Source organism: Lithobates pipiens, unplaced genomic scaffold, assembly GCF_037356315.1.
Source record: "Lithobates pipiens isolate NorthernLeopardFrog02 unplaced genomic scaffold, aLitPip1_a1.2 Scaffold_16, whole genome shotgun sequence".
Lineage (NCBI taxonomy): Eukaryota > Metazoa > Chordata > Amphibia > Anura > Ranidae > Lithobates > Lithobates pipiens.
Window position 1 is genome coordinate 400,742,118 of NW_027507748.1, and position 19,258 is coordinate 400,761,375.

At 43.7% G+C, this 19,258-nt stretch overlaps 1 protein-coding gene across 2 annotated transcripts in view; it reads right to left on the reverse strand.

The window, feature by feature from the left end:
• Window positions 1-162: 162 nt before the first annotated feature.
• LOC143983071 (merlin-like) overlaps window positions 163-19,258 on the reverse strand; it is a 133,424-nt gene continuing 114,328 nt past the window's right edge. For both annotated transcript variants that reach the window (XM_077482326.1, XM_077482325.1), the window contains 4 exons: window positions 14,612-14,727; window positions 13,724-13,868; window positions 6,548-6,736; window positions 163-1,520 (listed from right to left, as the gene is read on the reverse strand). In XM_077482326.1, the coding sequence (XP_077338452.1) occupies window positions 1,485-1,520; window positions 6,548-6,736; window positions 13,724-13,868; window positions 14,612-14,727 (486 nt within the window). In that variant the 3' untranslated portion in view covers window positions 163-1,484. The remainder of the gene's footprint in view (window positions 1,521-6,547; window positions 6,737-13,723; window positions 13,869-14,611; window positions 14,728-19,258) is intronic.

Here is a 19,258-nt window from a genome sequence, read left to right on the forward strand (position 1 = left end):
GTTCCTGCCGAACTGAATTTTTTCAGTTGATTTTCAGACCATGTATACCGAGCTTTAGTAACAGAGTAAAACCAGTTTTAGAGGGACACACAGGGGGTTTTCTGTCTAAAAGATAATAGCAGATACTTTGTAGCATCTGTCTGACCGTTATTGTCTTATCACTTTTTTTTTTTTTTTGGTTGTTTTTTTTATTTTTTAAATAGTACATTTATAAAATGACTAGGATCATTGATCCCATATTTTTGCATGGCTCTACATAAATCGGTCTGTTTGGTAGCAAGCAAAAAAGCACAATGGCAACAGGTGAAAGAGTATAGCAACATTTATGTGTGACATATTTTATTTTTCACACAGTTTAACATTTTAAAGCAATGTTTATTGCAATATGTCAAAACATATATTAAACTTTATGATAACATTTTATTATTTATCATACAATATAAAAAAAATTCTCTGCCAAAATTGATCAATACAGAATGAGCTAAGTCAGATATAAAATCCAGCACATCGTCACGCTTTGTAAAATGTAAAAACAAGATACCACCTATTGAAGCTTTGTACTGTATACATTTCTTGCATTGGGAGTTCATGTACAGTGATTTTTTTTTTTTTTTTTTTTTTTGGAGCGGCATGTGAGATGTGAAAATGGACTGTGTGGGAGAGGAATATATAACTTAAATAAATAGGCCCCTGAGAGGCACAAATCTACTGCTGCTTCTTCACTTATTTTGTAAAGTTAGTGTGAACACCATGTGTGTTTTTGTTAATAATGAAGGCTGACACTTTAAAGAGTAGCTCCAGGCTCCCCCAAAAAAATGAAGTCAGCAGCTAGAAATAATGTACCTGCTGAGTTAATATAAGGATGCATATTTGTCCAGGGATCCATCAATATCCTCACCCAAGCTAATTTTTCAATCGGCTTCTGGTGCAGGAGCTGGCATTGTACGTAAGGGAAACCAGCAGTGAAGCCTTGTGGCTTCACAGACCATTTTCCACTGCACATGCGTGAGAGTCCTGCTGCGCTTTGTGAAAGGTCCCATAAGTCTACAGGACCAGTGATGAGAGGCTACTGTGGAAGGAGGCGGGGATCGAACTTTTCATCTGAGTGGAGGAGCTGGTATCTGTCAAAACCAGGTACTCACTCCCCCTTCCCTCCCCAAAAAGTGGCAAGTGTGGCAGTGGATGCAAACAAATGGAACTTCCCCTTTTGGGTGAAGTTCCACTTTAATGTATTCGTGTTTGGAGCTTTATCTTGTAAACAAAAGATTACAGTGCTAAAATCAAATGGTCAAACCCATAGTTTGCCCTAATAACCCTAGACGCCAGGGTTTTTTTTTTTTTTTTTAACAGTTAACTGGTTTCTTATTTATACAAGCTCACACTCAAATACATTAGTATTTATACCTAACATGCAAAACACTAGAATCCTTCTTGAAATCTGATCATAGTGTCTTGGTGACAGATCAAACTGCTCTCATTCCATTTTAAATGTATATGATGTCCAGATTATATTTCTCAACCTGAAAAAAATAAAACATTTGATTAGCTCATACATGTCTTGTTTCTGTAGATGTGTATTAAGCTGAATTTAACTATAAGTTGGCAACATTCACTTGCCATTCTTTTTTGTGCATGTAAAGTACAACATTTGCATTCATTATCATTGGTGTCTTCAACTATAAATTGTTTCCTACTGGAATCGTTTAAAACAGAAGTTTATATATGGCTCCTTCTTCTTTCTTTTCGTTTTTTTTTTGTTTTTTTTTTGCACAGCAACATTGGTCCTGCTTGGACCAATATAAGCAGGGCTTTTTATTTTTATTTTTCAGGGGGAACTTGGTGGAACTCGGTTCCACCACCTCTGGCTCAGATCCTTGGGTGGGGGGGGGCTGCTCACCACAATCACTTGTAAACACAGAGGTTTGGTTTCTGTGTTTACAGTGACAGCTCTGCACTCTGTATGTTATGCGTACGAAAGTTTCTCGGAGCTGGAGGTATTAACAAAGGAGGCATAAAGGTCTAAAATAAGCCCCTTCGAATATAGATCCTTTCAGCACTGATTCTCAAGAGAGGTTTTTAAGGAGGTCTCTCATGTGATGCAAAACCTGAAGATGACGTAAAACTTCTAGAGCTGGAATGCCCCAGTGTGAAGAGTTCATAAATGTATTTAATCCCTTTCCTTTGCCACCAGCAAAAAGCCAATAGATTATCATAGGGCGGGAATATTTGGGGTGTTTTGAGAATAGCCCAATAAATGAAGATATGAGATTGACAGAATATTTCAGGTAAGTCACAGAGGTTGTAAAAAAGTGTAGCGTTAAACCATTATACTAAAAAAATTGTAAACAATTTGTCATCTATATGTATAAGCACATAGATCATGTGAAAATCCATAGTGAATAAATAAAATAGATAAACACCAAAACGTTGTGCTCATATATAACAAGAACAATAAAAAAGAAAATGAAAAAGTGTAAATATAAAGTCTCTTTGTATCCAAAGAAATATTCAAGTCCCACATGTAAATAACACTTCAGATGCACCATCCGATCCCCAAAAAAGTTTGCATGTCTCAAAAAAAAAAGTGTTTTATAGATTGGGCATTTCAGACATTGTGTGGATCAAAGTGAGCGGGTGATTTGGGATGTAGTGGAATAGTGTTTGGGGTTGGGGATCACCAGTCCACCCGCCAGCTTAAGGCAATAAAGTAATGCCGCGTGCATTACTTTATTGAAGTGCAAACATTTGTGCTGTTCTATGCACAGGTTATAATGGCACAGGGACCTGCAGGACCCTAAAGAAATATAAGAGCTTTGGAAGGAAGGTCATGTAGTGAACATGAGTTCTCCCAAACCACAAGCTCTTTGAACAATGAAGGATTATTGCCCAGTAGCGGCAATAAAAGTTCGGAGACAGTTGAATTCCTAAGTAAGGAAGCGAAGGAGGCCATGCAAAGCGAAAATTGGATTGGATTTCCCGAAGTAGGGCTGGAGGCAGGGATAAGTCCAAATTAGGCAAGGAGGTATGGAGCGAAGAGACATACAAAAGGATATCATCCGCAATGAGCATGATTCTTGTGCTGTTTCCCAGAAAACCCGAGACCACGAATGTCCGGGAGGGTTTGGATAGCTGCAGCCAGGGAGAGAAATGAGGGAGAAGGAACATCCTTACCTAGTGCCCCGTTAACAGAAAAGTGGGGAGTTTCAAAACTCACATATTTAAATAGCGCAGTCGGCTGAGCATAAAGGGCCAAGATCAAGGAAAGGTATCAGTGAAACCCCACTGACACAAAACCATGTAGTCCCATGACAGGGAATTAAAGGCTTTGCGGACATCAAAGAACAGGAATATGGCTGGGAGCAAGCAAAAGTTAGCTAAGTGAATAAGTTGTACCACTCTCCAAAAGTTGTCCCCAGCACTACGTAAAGACACATATCCCACTTGGTCCTTATGAATAAGCTTACCCAAGAATGTTTTTAACCTGGAGGCTAAGATCATAGCCAGGATTTTTACATCCCCGTTCAAGAGGGAGATCAGGTAACTGGACCACACATGGGGGTGCCCGGCTTGGGAATCATGTGCTCGTTGGCACACAATGATTCCGGCAGAAGGGGCTACCCCAATTTTAAGTGATTAAAAGTTTTGAGAGGTGATGGACCAGAAGATCCAATAATTTTTTGTAAAACAGCTTTTTAGTCATCAGGTCCAGGCTGCCTGTTTGTTTTAAGGCTACAAATCTTGTCCATGAGCTTCCATGTGGCGATGTCCAACTCTAAGGTATCTCTCCATTGTGCATGGGTAGAGGGGAGACAGACCTTACTAAAGAAAGCCTGCGCATGAGAAGGAGTCAGGGGCTGGGTACAGTTGGGCTAAGTGGTGGTGAAATCCCACTAGGACTTCCTGTGGATTGCTCGTGAGGAGATGTCAGTGAATGTGCAGGGCAAATGGTTTATGGGTGGATGAGAAGCAACACAAGTGCCTCCCTAGCATGATCCCTGGTTTATTACTGTGGGCATAACATTTCTGTCCCGCCCATCGAAGCTGCCTTTCAGAGGCATCAGTTGGCAAATCTCAATCATTTTCCATAGAGAAGCACTTAAAGCTGTTGTAAAGGCTTGCATTTTTTTCTAAAATAACAAACCTGCTATACTTACCTGCTCTAAGCAATGGTATTGCATAGAGTGGCCCAAACCTCCTCTTCTGGGGGTCCCCAGCTGGCACCGCAGACTCTTCTTCTGTGTATTACCACCATAGCAAGCTATTTGCTGTAAGGTTGAACGTGCAGAGGAGAGGAATAGAAAGCAGTGCTGGATCGAGATAGGACTCCGGTAAGTACAGTATATAGGGGGTGTGAGGAGGCAATACTACTACTGGGACATTTTGGGAATACATTAAGGCAGGGGTGTCCAAACTTTTTTCAAAGAGGGCCGGATTTGATGAAGTGAACATGCGCAAGGGCCGACCATTTTGCCTGACATTCTTTGAACCGTTAAAATTCGGTCTAAGTGTGTTCGTTCGAGCTCTAATACACTGCCCAACAAGAATTATCTTGCCTTTGTGGCTGTGTGTGGGAAGAAATGAGCTTGGGCGTATTTGTACATACTGTATTAATTGGCGTATAACACACACCTTCACTTTTAGGCCGCGTACACACGGGCGGACTGTTCGCCCAACTTTGTCCGCTGAACAGTGTTTGGGCGGACAGTCCGCTCGTGTGTGGGCTTTCAGCGGACAGTTTCAGCGGACAGTTTGACGGACAAGGTTTTTCGGAATTTCCGAAAAACTGTCCGCTGAAACCTTGTTTCAGCGAACAGTCCGCTCGTGTGTAGGCTTGTTCGTCAAACAAAGTTCCGCGCATGCTCAAAGGATTTTCACGCCGAAAGTTACAATGCAGTGTATAGGACGTCATATTTTTCGTCCCGTCGTACGTGCCGTTCACGTCATCGCGCACGGTTTCAGAAAACTGTTCATCCGTCGTGTGTGGCCATGTCCGTCCATGCTAATTTTGAGCGGACTGTTTGCCGAAACTGTTTGACGGACAAAGTTGGGCGAACAGTCCCCGCGTGTGTACGCGGCCTAAGAGGGAAGTTTCAGGAAAAAAAAATGTTTAAATAAAGAACTGTGAAGAAAAATAATGGTCAGTGCCCACCAATGCAGCCTAATCAGTGCACATCTGCAGACCCACCATTGCCAGGAACGCACCCACCATTGCCAGGAACACACCCACCACAGCCAGGAATGCACCCACCATTGCCAGGAATGCACTCACCATAGCCAAGAATGCCACCAGCATAGCCAGGAATGCCCCCACCATAGCAAGGAATGCCCCACCATAGCCAGGAATGCCCCCACCATAGCCAGGAATGCCCCCACCATAGCCAGGAATGCCCCCACCATAGCCAGGAATGCAGCACCATTGCCAGGGACGCAGCATCATTGCCAGGGACGCAGCACCATTGCCTGGGACACAGCACCATTGCCAGGGACGCAGCACCATTGCCAAGAATGCCTCCCCAAATGTCTCACCATTGCCAGGAATGCAGCACCATTGCCAGGAATGACTCACCATTGCCAGGAACGCAGCACCATTGCCAGGAACGCAGCACCATTGCCAGGAACACAGCACCATTGCCAGGAATGCACTGACGAGCACCAAAGGAGAATCTCCTGTTTACACGGCGGCTTCTTTAATAGAAAGTCCCGCCTCCTTTGATGGACAGAACAGTCGTCCAATGGCAGTGCAGGAGAAGGACTTCCTATTACAGAGGCCGCCCGTAAACAGGAAATTCTCCTGTGTACGGCGCTCAGTCCTGTCCTCCCTGTACCTTCCGAAGCATATATATCTTTTGTGGCCCCGGCGCTGGGAGATCGTCGGGGGCCACAAAAGATATGTATGTCCAAAAAACCAGGCGGGCCGTTCAAAACCGGGCCGCGGGCCGGACTTTGGATATGCCTGCATTAAGGTAAAAGTGTCTAGCCTTTAGAATGATTCTAAGGCCGCGTACACACGGGCGGATTGTCTGCCCAACTAAGTTCGTCAGACAATCCGACAGACAGTCCGTTCAACTTTTGAATGAACGGACTTGACCACACACGATGAACAGACAGTCCGCTGAAAGCTTGCGCGATGACGTGTACAGCACGTATGACGGGACTAGAAATACGACGTCCAATACACTGCAATGCAACCTTCGGTGTGTAAATCCTTTCTGAGCATGCGCCATACTTAGTCCGTCCAACTTGCCTACACACGAGCGGACTGTCCGCTGAAACCAAGTTTGGACGGACAAAATTACGGAAATTCCGAAAGACTTAGTCCGTCAGACTGTCCGCTGAAGCCCACACACGAGCGGATTGTCCGCTGAAACACGTTTCAGCGGACTAAGTTGGGCAGACAATCCGCCCGTGTGTACGCGGCCTTAGGTGCCAGGTAACCACTGCTAAAATTGGTCTACACACATACTCTAAATATTATTTACCATTTTTTTCATTTTAATACTCCCTTTAAATTTTTAAACCAAGCCCTGCATAAGAACAAAGGTCTTACCTTCCTGACATTCTGTCTGGCTTCTCTCCCAGTTGTATAGTTAGGTAATGTATGACTTGTTCTTATGGGGTGAGGATAAGCTTCTCTCTCTGGAGTGGGACAGCTGCGAACAGTACTCACTGAGTACACTGGAGGAATGCTGTAAGGACTTGTAGGTTCTTTCTGCCATGTTTGCATCAAAAGAGTATCCTAAAATAAAAGGGAAGCATTTATGCTCTTTGAAACAAAAAAATATTCGTACGTGAATCCTTCACCAACTTCATTGAGTGCACAAAAAAAAAAAAAAAACATACAATCTGGCATTTATGAGCAGGATATGCTTTCTATAGTACCGTGAATTACAAATATCAAAGCAGGCTAGACAATCATGGGTGTCTGTTTCACATATACAGATATGGGTTAGGACAGCTACATTATGAACCACACCCTCAGTTCTCAAACAACTGATGTGGTTAGGCAAGTTAAAAATTGCTGAGAACTGTAGAAAGTAAGTTTTGCATTTCAAAAGGAATGCACACTATGGATAAAAATGTATATTTGAAATGTGGCACCAGCTTTCACAGGGACTGTTCACACCATGCCCAGTGTGTTCCATTTTTCTGCATTGGATACATGTAGGTCACTGCAAGGGCTCATAGAAAACAATGTTTTCTATCATTGGATGAACACTAAAATGCATGGCAATAAAAGTAAATGCAACGCAACTCACTAAAAAAAGTGCAATTCAATCCACATAAAAATGCACACAAATGTGTGCTACTACACATACATTTTCAGTGCAGTGCAGTGCAGTGCAGTCCATTTCAATGTGGAGTATGATGTGAAAAGTGCACATATTGCAACTCTACTCTAAATAACTTCAAACTTTATAAGCGATCCCAGTTACAGTATTAACAGTTATCTAGATTACTGAAGGAATAAAAGGAAACAATGTATTTCTTACAGTAAGACATAAACCACAGTTTAAAGCTGAATTTAGCATTTATTTTTTTTAGGGGGGAAGGGGTTGGCGGTTAAAGCACCAACTTATGTGAAAACGTGTGTATCCCATTACCTGTAAACTGCTGCTGCTGTAAAAGTATATTTTCATCAGTGCCTACCTAAGAGCCGTTAATACCGTTATCAGTAAACATTGCTAGTGTGAAGAGTTGCGTTGCTACACTGGACCAATGTAATAATATACAGTGGTGTGAAAAAGTGTTTGCCCCCTTCCTCATTTCCTGTTCCTTTGCATGTTTGTCACACTTAAGTGTTTCGGAACATCAAACCAATTTAAACAATAGTCAAGGACAACACAAGTAAACACAAAATGCAATTTGTAAATGAAGGTGTTTATTATTAAAGGTGAAAAAAAATCCAAACCATCATGGCCCTGTGTGAAAAAGTGATTGCCCCCTAAACCTAATAACTGGTTGGGCCACCCTTAGCAGCAACAACTGCAACCAAGCGTTTGCGATAACGTGCAATGAGGCTTTTACAGCGTCCTGGAGGAATTTTGGCCCACTCATCTTTGCAGAATTGTCCTAATTCAGTTACATTAGAGGGTTTTCGAGCATGAACGGCCTTTTTAAGGTCATACCACAACATCTCAATAGGATTCAGGTCAGAACTTTGGCTAGGCCACTCCAAAGTCTTCATTTTGTTTTTCTTCAGCCATTCGGTGGTGGACTTGCTGGTGTGTTTAGGATCATTGTCCTGCTGCAGAACCCAAGTTCGTTTCAGCTTGAGTACACGAACAGATGGTCGGACATTCTCCTTCAGGATCTCTTGGTAGACAGCAGAATTCATAGTTCCTTTTATCACGGCAAGTCTTCCAGGTCCTGAAGCAGCAAAACAGCCCCAGACCATCACACTACCACCACCATATTTTACTGTTGGTATAATGTTCTTTTTATGAAATGCAGTGTTCCTTCTACGCCAGATATACTTGGACACACACCTTCCAAAGATTCCACTTTTGTCTCATCGGTCCACAGAATGTTGTCCCAAAAGTCTTGGGGATCATCAAGATGTGTTGTGGAGAAATTGAGACGAACTTTGATGTTCTTTTTGCTCAGCAGTGGTTTTCTCCTTGGAACTCTGCCATGCAGGCCATTTTTGCCCAGTCTTTTCCTGATGGTGGAGGCATGAACGCTGACCTTAACTGAGGCAAGTGAGGCCTGCAGTTCCTTGGACGTTGTTGTGGGGTCTTTTGTGACCTCTTGGATGAGTCGTTGCTGCGCTCTTGGGGTAATTTTGGGCGGCCGGCCACTCCTGGGAAGGTTCACCACTGTTCCATGTCTTCGCCATTTGTGGATAATGGCTCTCACTGTGGTTCGCTGGATTCCCAAAGCTTTGGAAATGGCTTTATAACCCTTTCCAGACTGATAGATCTCAATTACTTTCTTTCTCAATTGTTCCTGAATTTCTTTGGGTCTCGGCATGATGTGTAGCGGCAGAATGTTGTCCCAAAAGTCTTGGGGATCATCAAGATGTGTTGTGGAGAAATTGAGACGAGCTTTGATGTTCTTTTTGCTCAGCAGTGGTTTTCTCCTTGGAACTCTGCCATGCAGGCCATTTTTGCCCAGTCTTTTCCTGATGGTGGAGGCATGAACGCTGACCTTAACTGAGGCAAGTGAGGCCTGCAGTTCCTTGGACGTTGTTGTGGGGTCTTTTGTGACCTCTTGGATGAGTCGTCGCTGCGCTCTTGGGGTAATTTTGGGCGGCCGGCCACTCCTGGGAAGGTTCACCACTGTTCAATGTCTTCGCCATTTGTGGATAATGGCTCTCACTGTGGTTCGCTGGATTCCCAAAGCTTTGGAAATGGCTTTATAACCCTTTCCAGACTGATAGATCTCAATTACTTTCTTTCTCAATTGTTCCTGAATTTCTTTGGGTCTCGGCATGATGTGTAGCTTTTAAGGATCTTCTGGTTGACCTTACTGTGTCAAGCAGCTCCTATTTAAGTGATGCCTTGATTGTGAACAGGTGTGGCAATAATCAGGCCTGGGTGTGGCTAGAGAAATTGAACTCAGGTGTGGACAACCACAGTTATAGTATGTTTTAACAAGGGGGGCAATCACTTTTTCCACACAGGGCCATGATGGTTTGGATTTTTTTTCACCTTTAATAATAAACACCTTCATTTACAAATTGCATTTTGTGTTTACTTGTGTTGTCCTTGACTATTGTTTAAATTGGTTTGATGTTCCGAAACACTTAAGTGTGACAAACATGCAAAGGAACAGGAAATGAGGAAGGGGGCAAACACTTTTTCACACCACTGTATATGCCATACCTGGCTGATCCCTGTAGAAGATGGAAATTACTCCACTAGGTACCACTACTACAGTGATTTACATTAGCTTCCAGCTCCTGTGTTGAGCTGCTGCACTGTGAACACAGGAAGTCAGTGGCTCGGCACAGGCGCCATTCAGCGAATACTTTGTCAATGAATGCAGTGCATTCTCAGATTAGAAAAAGGTGGAGAGGCGGGCCGGGGGGGGGGGGGGGGGGGAATGTTCACCACTTCAGCCAATCAGAGAATACTTTGCATGCATTGAAAACCGTGACCTGGAAGATAGCAGCAATCATTGTAGTAACATTTCCTAATACAGAGATTTTCATCTTCCACAGGTAACCCAAAGGTATAGCACAAGCTGGACCAATGTAACTGTGTAAAAAAATCTGTGCTGAAACTTTCAGCCAAGTGGATATTACGCCTGCTTGATAAATGATGCATTGTTATTGTATACTTTCTAAAAGTAACTCCAGGATTGTGGTGTTTGACAGATGTGCTGTGTTATCTAGTGATGAGCAAATCAGTCTACAGACATACCAAGTATCCCGCAACTAACAGGAGTCTCCCGCATTTGATGGCAGGCTCACAAAAACCCACAAGTGCCGCACGATCTCCCGGCTGAACCAACAATGTCACTCGGCCACAGCAAGTCGAGCGACCTTACCATCACTCGTGGGTGGCAGATCAGATCCCTGGCATCATGCCAGGATTGCGATGGGGTGTGCCAACCAGGTGTGAGAGAGTCAGTGTCACTGTGTGTAAGCTGGCAGACAGACTGTACAACAGTCTGCAACTGCCAGCAGTACTAACCCACCCAGTGGCTGATGAGTCATGCCCATGATGATGATGGCAGATGTCCTCCCCTTGCCAGGAAGACCAGTCTGTGTGAGGAGGGAGGCATCACACTGACCCTGGTACACACAGGCTGGTCCTCCAGAGTGTAAGTTCTGCAGAGTGTGGATAGAGTGACTCAGTGACGCTGAGCATCACTGTATGTCACTCTTTCACCACATCTCTCAGCTCACCCAGCTGCTCCCTGTGTGCTCCTCCTCTGGCCACTACTCTGGTCCCCTGTCCTTCTCTGGGCCCCCTCTGTGTATTTTCCGACCCCCCCCCCCCATGTTCCCAAATCCCCTGTCCTCTTCTCTGACCCCTCATCCCCGCAGCCGGCTTCCTTCCTCTCCTCTCCCACCGGCTGCAGGGAATGTGTCAGGATGGAGACTGGAGGAAGGAACCTGTAAATCTGTTTACCAGCCCCTTCCTTTTTTGAATTGAACTCAGTGAGCGATTGCTCGCTCCTGCATCCTGTGATTACTGAGCATATGTCTCAGTTTAGAAATGAACAGGCGCCTCTGTCTCCTGTCCATTCATCTTCAGTGCCGAGAAACTGGGGAATCTGTGTCCTCAGTCCCTTTCTCTTTCTCAAAAGGAAGATATCAGTAGCACCACCTCCCTGAAATCAGTTTTGGCAGGTTGGGATGTCCAAGTCTACAAACCAGGCACATTTTCAAATGTTATGCTTTAAAATACTGTATATGCATGAAGACTTGTCCAGTATGACAAGAATCATATAGTTTATGAAACCTGATTGCCTGCGCTCCTGAAATCTGATTTGTCTTTCAGAAGAGACAGGTCATCACAGAATATTGAAGAAAAAGAAATCAGGACTGGTGATTCTGACCATTAGTAGTAACTGAAAGAGTTTTAATGTATTCCAAAGCTTCAGATCTGAATTTCTGTAATGTGGGTGCTTTGAAAAAACAATGCTACTTTACATGGCAATAGCATATCCTACTAGCAGATGGCATTGCAGGGGCAAGCACTTTGCATTGAATAATGTTGGAATCCCAACATTTGCTACTTAGTGGGGGTCCCAATTCCAAAAAAAAAAACCTCAGCATTTCCAGTTCTCCACTTTTGGTTAATTAACCTCTTGTTATATACCATTCATTAGTTGTCTTTTTTCCTTAACCAATGTAACACTAACCCCCAAAGGAGCTGCTGGTTATTTTTGGGCTTACCATTACCTTCTGCTTCTTCTTGTTGCACATCTAGGGGATGTCCCGTGGTAGGTGACCCAGTAACTTGAGACTGACAATAGATCCAGTTAAATGGATTTTATTTGCAAACTTCAACCATTGAACAGTCTTTTAACTTGGGATCAGAGTGTTGGAAAGGAATTCAAGTACTCTCAATGTCAAGTCTATAAATGTTAAGGAACTTGCTTACTTTGACTGCATCCAGAGAATAGCCATTCGCAGCTGGATGAACACTAAGGTTGGACAGTCCCTCTCTCACAAGGCCTAGCAGCCAACAAGGTGCTTACTCAGGAACAAAGTCATTGTCACAGACGTTGTTGCAGAACACATAGGAAACTAAGCTGTAGAACACTTGTAGGATACCTGGATCTTTCAGCCAGCTTGGCGATAGCCACAAGACCGGATTCTCCCGGTTACTTCAGCCCTTCCAGGCTCTTGTTAAGAAAACCAAACTCACATGTGGGGTTCTTCTAAAGAGTCCTCCCCTGAAATGCTTGAAGTCCAATGGGCCTCTCCCAGACTGGAGACGACACCCATCCACCTCAGAATCCTCTAGTTTCCATGCCTTGGGCTAGCCAGCCCCAAGGCATTAAAGTAGTGTGGAACCGCACCCCAGGACTTAGCCTTCCTGGGGGCTGGTCAGGAGAACCAGGACCATGTAATCAGCACTTCATACTGCACCGGAACCCCGAACCACATGACGCCTGTATCTTAAATACCCTCTCCAAGAGGGCACAACGCCCACTGACCTGATGCTGAGAAAGAGTAACTTAAACGCCTGACCAGACCATAGTTCCATGCCTGCCACCAGAGACAGTGCCCCCTTTGGCCAGGCTGAACATCTCACAGTCCAGCGAGACTGACACAGAAGTCAAATTTAGACAAAATAGACCCAAACTGTAGTTTGGGAAAAGTTTTAACTTTGAAAAACATAGCACATGCTCTTCAGGAGCTCGGCGCTACACCAATTTGTGCAAATTATGTTTATGTTGGTTACTCTGGCTATTGAAATATAGCTGTGTGTTTATACAGGGGAGCATATTACACCAATAGGACTGTGACTGTGGTGTCCGTTTATCAAGTAGCGGAAAATATCTGCTGCTGAGTGCTCAGGCATTCTCAGAGGAGACCACCCACCTCATGTTAATAAGATAAATAATTCCCCTTCCAATATATATAGATATATATATAATATATTTAGTTAGTAACGGTATGCAAGGTGAGGTCATCGATATTCAATACGCATTTGTTCTATTGTCAGAGACTGAACCGGAATCCGGCCCGGATTTTTCCAGCCTCTGCGGCAGGCTTGGTTCCAGTCTGGGTCTTTTGGTCCACTTGAGTCCATGCTCAGGTGGACTTTTAATGACCAGGAAGAGAGAACAGCAGTGCTCTGGCCAGAGACTCAGAAGGGAATCTGAGTGAAAGGAGCCCTGTTTGTTTAGATTGAAAAAAAAAAAGGTTTGCTTCACCTCATGTTTTTTGGGTGTCGGGGACCAGCTTACTGTCTTGGGGGGTTGATCAAGGAAATCAATAATCTTCATTCTTCCCCCTTCGTTCACCAGGGATTCTCTCTTCTCTCTCCGATTCTCCACTTCTGGGCTGCAGGGTCTGGAATGGAGAATTCTGACATGGATCGCCAGTGAGGTGCTGAGATCGCACCTTCATAAGCTGGCTGTTTCTGTGTCAGTCAATGACAGATTCTCTGTGAGTGGAGATGATCGGCAGAGAACATGTTCTCCCCCGAACATCTCTGTTTCATAAACCAATAATGATCTGAGATGAGCTGTGATCCTCAGTATCGCAGCTCATCTCAATATCATAAATGGACACCTGTTTATACAAGGTTGTACTCACCTGCATATTATACTTGTATCTAAGGTTGACATTGTAAAGTGATAATGCATTCAGTTGCCGATCTTGCTGCTTCAGGGTTTGAATTTCAAGCTTGAGCTCATTTAGTTGATTTTCTAGTTGTTTACTCTTATCAAGGTATTCAATCCTGTACACATCAAGATTAGAAGTTAAACTTTATGGATAGTGCAATTACCTCTTTATGTCATATTTGCAGAATTATTAGTGATAATGCCTATTAGTGAATAAATTATAACAGGTCCTATTGATAGGCATTTTTGCTACGCTATAAGTAGCTGGTTCTGGTGTGGTCGGAAGCTTGCCTCGCCAGTAATGGCTAGTAAATAACCTAAAAAGGAGGTAATCTAATACGTTACTTCCAGCTTCATTCGTCACAAAGGAGGGGAAGGAATACTTTCCCAGAGCCTGGGAATGGTGCCAGGAGGGGTGCCCTCTTCAGCGCCTAGAGGCGATTCAGTTCGCATTGTGCGCTATACAAGTATTTCATTCATTCATTCATTCATTCAACGGCCTGAAAAAGTGATCAGGCAGCTTTAGAGCTGTTCATATCAATTTTACAGAAAAGAGGATCGCTGGCTCTAAAAAATTACAGCAGCTACACTCGAGATCCTGGTATAACTACTGTACTTGTTTCCTAGGAAAATCATGTGTGTCCTAGGGACGGGAAGTGGTTAAACTAAGCTGCTGAAAATCCAATACTTTTCAATATCCAGAGGCTGTTAAATTTGTAATGCGCAAATTATTTAAACCTCATGTGAAATTGTAGGCATCTACATTTTTGCCTTTGTGGGTAAATGCAATCATTTGTAAAGGTATCCTCTCATATGATTTCGTTTTCACAAACTTTAGTAGAGAGCAAGAAACTAATACCTTTCTTTTTCAATCTCCATGGATAGCCTCTTATATTCCGTGTCTAGGTTTTGCCATAACGTTTTATTATCAAATCCTTCTTCTAAAGTATCTTGTTGAAGAATTTTTGCAGGCATCTAAGATAGAGAAATAAATTGAGATCACCCAAAACTGATATATTTTTTTATGAGTAGATTTCTCTTGGAATTGAAACACCATTTATCTTCTTGTGTCTATCTAATGCTGGCCATACATTTAATAATACTTGATCTATCATAGTTTTGATCATTTAAAAGATAAAAGAGAAAACACACCAGCCTAGCAGGGCCCTCTTTAATATGGATTGGACCCTGGGCAAACATTTTCTTGGGCCCCCAATGCAATTTTGCTTTGCACCCCAATATCTCCAAAAATAAACACACACTTAGAATTATCTGAAAAACAAAACAAAAAAAACAGCCATTACCACGTCATAGTGCCCCTTTACATTGCAGGCATTTCCACATAATAGTGCCCCTTTACATTGTAGCCATTTCCACGTCATAGTGCCCCTTTAGATTGCAGCCATTTCCACATCATAGTGCCCCTTCACACCTCAGCCATTTCCACGTCATAGTGCCCCTTCACACCTCAGCCATTTCCACGTCATAGTGCCCCTTTACATTGCAGCCATTTCCACGTCATAGTGCCCTGTTACATTGCAGCCATTTCCACACCATAGTGCCCCTTTACATTGCAGCCATTTCCACGTCATAGTGCCCCTTTACATTGCAGCCATTTCCACATCATAGCGCCCCTTTACATTGCAGCCATTTCCACATCATAGCGCCCCTTTACATTGCAGCCATTTCCACATCATAGCGCCCCTTTACATTGCAGCCATTTACACATTATAGCGCCCCTTTACATTGCAACCATTTCCACGTAATAGTGCCCCATTACATTGCAGCCATTTCCACGTCATAGCGCCCCTTTACATTGCAGCCATTTCCACATCATAGCGCCCCTTTACATTGCAGCCATTTCCACGTCATAGCGCCCCTTTACATTGCAGCCATTTCCACGTCATAGCGTCCCTTTACATTGCAGCCATTTACACATTATAGCGCCCCTTTACATTGCAGCCATTTCCACGTCATAGCGCCCCTTTACATTGCAGCCATTTCCATATTATAGCGCCCCTTTACATTGCAGCCATTTCCACGTCATTGCACCTCTACATGTAAACCAGGCTTAAAATAAGCCCATCAAGCATTGAAATACTGTACAACACTGTGTGGTCTGGTGGCCTGGCCCATGCTGCATGTTCTGTAATAAATACGGCCACAGCCTGACCAGAGTTTTGAAACTCTACATATGGGATCCTGGGGAGCCAGGGGAAGAGGAAGACCTACCTGGTCCTGGCCAGAGCAGATCCGATCACCATCCGCGGGTGGGATCACACCAGTCCTGTAGTCTTGCACTCTGATATCAGCTCCACTACGTGGTCCTAACCGAGGCCTCCAGTGTACAGGCAGCACGCATAGCGAGGAGCGGAGTCAGAGCATCAGTGGCGTTCAAGGCCCCCCGCCCGCCCGCATCTTGCTCGAGAATATGAAGCAGCACTGCATACTGATGCCAGCTGCCTGTGTCACTGTGGATGGTGGATTTGCAGTGCTGATGGGAGTCCCGATTTGGTGGCAGCGTGGGCTTAAAGGTCAGCTCTGCTTTGGGCCCCAAAACAATGACAGGGCCCTGGGCTCTGCAGCCTAGTGTAGTAATATTCAAATCATTTAATAAAAAAAAATATATTGCACTCACAAGCTGAAAAGTATGCAGAGTCCGCAAATCCAAATTCCGCTATGCACGCCTGTGGCCAGCAGCAAATGATAAAGGGGAAGAATTAACCAAAATGTGTTCCACAAGTGAAAGGTACCATCTAAAGCTCAGCGCGCACTGCGATCTTCACTGTTAATTTGAACATTTCTATCTCTGATTGTTGGTGTTTTTCCCAACTTTAATAGTTACTGCTCGTGTTGGTAGTGCATAGTGGAATTTAGACTGGTACATACCCAATAAGCTTTACATACTTCTACTCATTGAGTGCATCACATTCTTTTTATTAAGGTTTTAAAAATTACAAAATAGAAAAAAATGTCACTTTCTCTTTTCCCATATGTCTCTTCAGTACCAAGACAACCCTTGGCGTGAAAATCTGCAAGGCTGGTGTGGTACTTTATTTAAGGCATTAATGGGATCATTTGCTAGTGGTGTAGCTAGCACATCTGGCACCTGTGGCTGGTCAGTTTTTTTACCCCTCCCCCCAAAGAAAAGTGGTATGTGGCAATCTAGCGGTTCAACGCCAAAACTGCATCAACAGTGGGAGGGGCTTAAAGGGCCATATGCTTTAATGTGTCACAAGCGAGTATGTAACAGACAGTACAAACCTCAGTATACTAATTCTAACAAAATAAAACTGTTCTATTGCAGATCCTTTACTACACAAAGCTTACCTCAAGGTGATATTAAAGTCTATTTTTATCTAAATGATAAACATGTTTTACTTACCTGCTCTATGTAGTAGTTTTACACAGAACAGCCTGGATCCGCCTCTTCTTGTGTCCCTCGCCAACATTCCTCACACCTCCCTCTTTCTGGGTGCCCCCACAACAAGCAGCTTGCTATGGGGCACCCAAGCAGGTGCGCTCCCGAGCCACAGCTCTGTGTGTCCATATACACACAGGGCTATGGCTCTACTCTGCTCCCTCTGTCTTCTGATTGGCTCACTGGCTCTTATTGACAGCAGTGTGAGCCAATGGCCCCCTCTGCTGCCTAAGCCATTCAGGAGTGCGAGTCGTTGGACAGCCAAGGCTCTCGTGGACATTGCTGGATCGAGAGGGGGATCAGGTAACTATTACAAAAGGTAACATTGGAGGGGGCGGGGTCAACCGTTTACATCACGGGTGGCCCCGCCCTCAGCTCTATAAGAGCTGTCATCGCAAAGATGCTCCAGTCAGCAGGTGGTGGAGGTTTTTCTGGGGGTTTTTTTTATTGGACCATCAGACGCTGTGATCAAAGATGAATGGGCATCGCAGGACACTTTTTTTTTAATGAAGGACTCCCAAATTGTCTACTGTCATTTTTAACATTTTGACACTTTTTTGGGTGAATGGGTAGGGGGGCAATGTACCCGATACCCATTCACATAGGGCGGGGCTCGGGATCTTGACCTTGTTAAAGAGGGCTTCCAGATTCCGATAAGCCTACCACCTGCAAACCCCCACAACCACCAGGCAAGGGTTGTGGGGATGAGGCTCTTGTCCACATCAACATGGGAACAAAGTTCTTTGGGGGGACCCCAAAGCATCCTCCTCATGTTGAGGGCATGTGGCCTAGTACGATTCGGGGAGCACTCTTTTGTCCCCCCCTTTTCCTGTGGCCTGCCAGGTTGCATGCTTGGATAAGGGTCTGGTATGGATTTTGGGGGGACCCCACACCATTTTTTTGGCTCGGGTTCCCCTTAAAATCTATACTAGACCTGAGGGGGCCTGATATGGATTTTGGGGTGAGCCCTATACCATTTTTTTTTTCAATTTTGATACAGGATTCCCCTTAATATCCATACCAGACCCAAAGGGCCTGGTAATAGACTGAGAGGGGGGGAAATCCATGCCATTTTTTCAACGATTTTCATCTATATTGCTGGGACCCAACAATAAATTACAGCCACGAGTAGTTTAAATTAGATTTTTTCCTTTAAAAATGTAATGCTGTGGTTTTGTTCTAAACACAGGAAAAATGCGCTACTTTACAGGCATACTATAGACACACCCCAGACACGATATTTAAAGAAATATTTGATTTAGATTTTTTTACTTTAAGCATTATTAAAATCACTTAAAAAGCCATTTTTAAAACTTTTTTTTGCATTGATACATGTCCCCTGGGGCAGGGCCCAGGTCCCCAAACACTTTTTATGGCAATAACTTGCATATAAGCCTTTAAAATTAGCACTTTTGATTTTTCATGTTCGTGTCCCATAGACTAACAGTGTTCGCATGTTCATACAAATTTTTTGCCTGTTCGCAAGTTCTGGTGCAAAACGAACCGGGGGGGGGGGGGGGTGTTCAGCTCATCCCTACTCATAAACAGAAATATAGGTCGTAGATAGACAAACTGTTTAAAATGTATGAACAAGGATGAAACAGGTGATCCATGTTACACCAATAACTGGTTGTTTTGTAAAATTATATAAAAATCCATATGAGCATTTCATGTCTTTGACTGTTATACTGCAGATGGGTATGTTTATCTGTTAAATATAATTTCTCACCCCTAAAATGTTATTAAAAAATCCAAAGACTTAAAACAAGAGCCAAGCAGTACCAGAGGTTGCGTAATGCAATCAGCACTTTCATCTGGACCTGTGGATGTGTCCAGAGTCTTCAAAGCCCTAAAAAAATTATGTGTAGGCCCAGTGCTAGAAACTGAGAGAACAGAACCGTTATTGGCTGCAGTAAACATTCTCATTATATCATGGCTGGCTGAATCTGAACAGTGAAGATAAGATCTCACAAATCCACAAAGCCTTCCTGGCAAACACCAGAATTACAAGATGTCTGTTCAGATGAGTTTTGAAACAGTTTTTGGACAAAGTATGTATGTATGTATGTTTGAACAAAGTTGTCA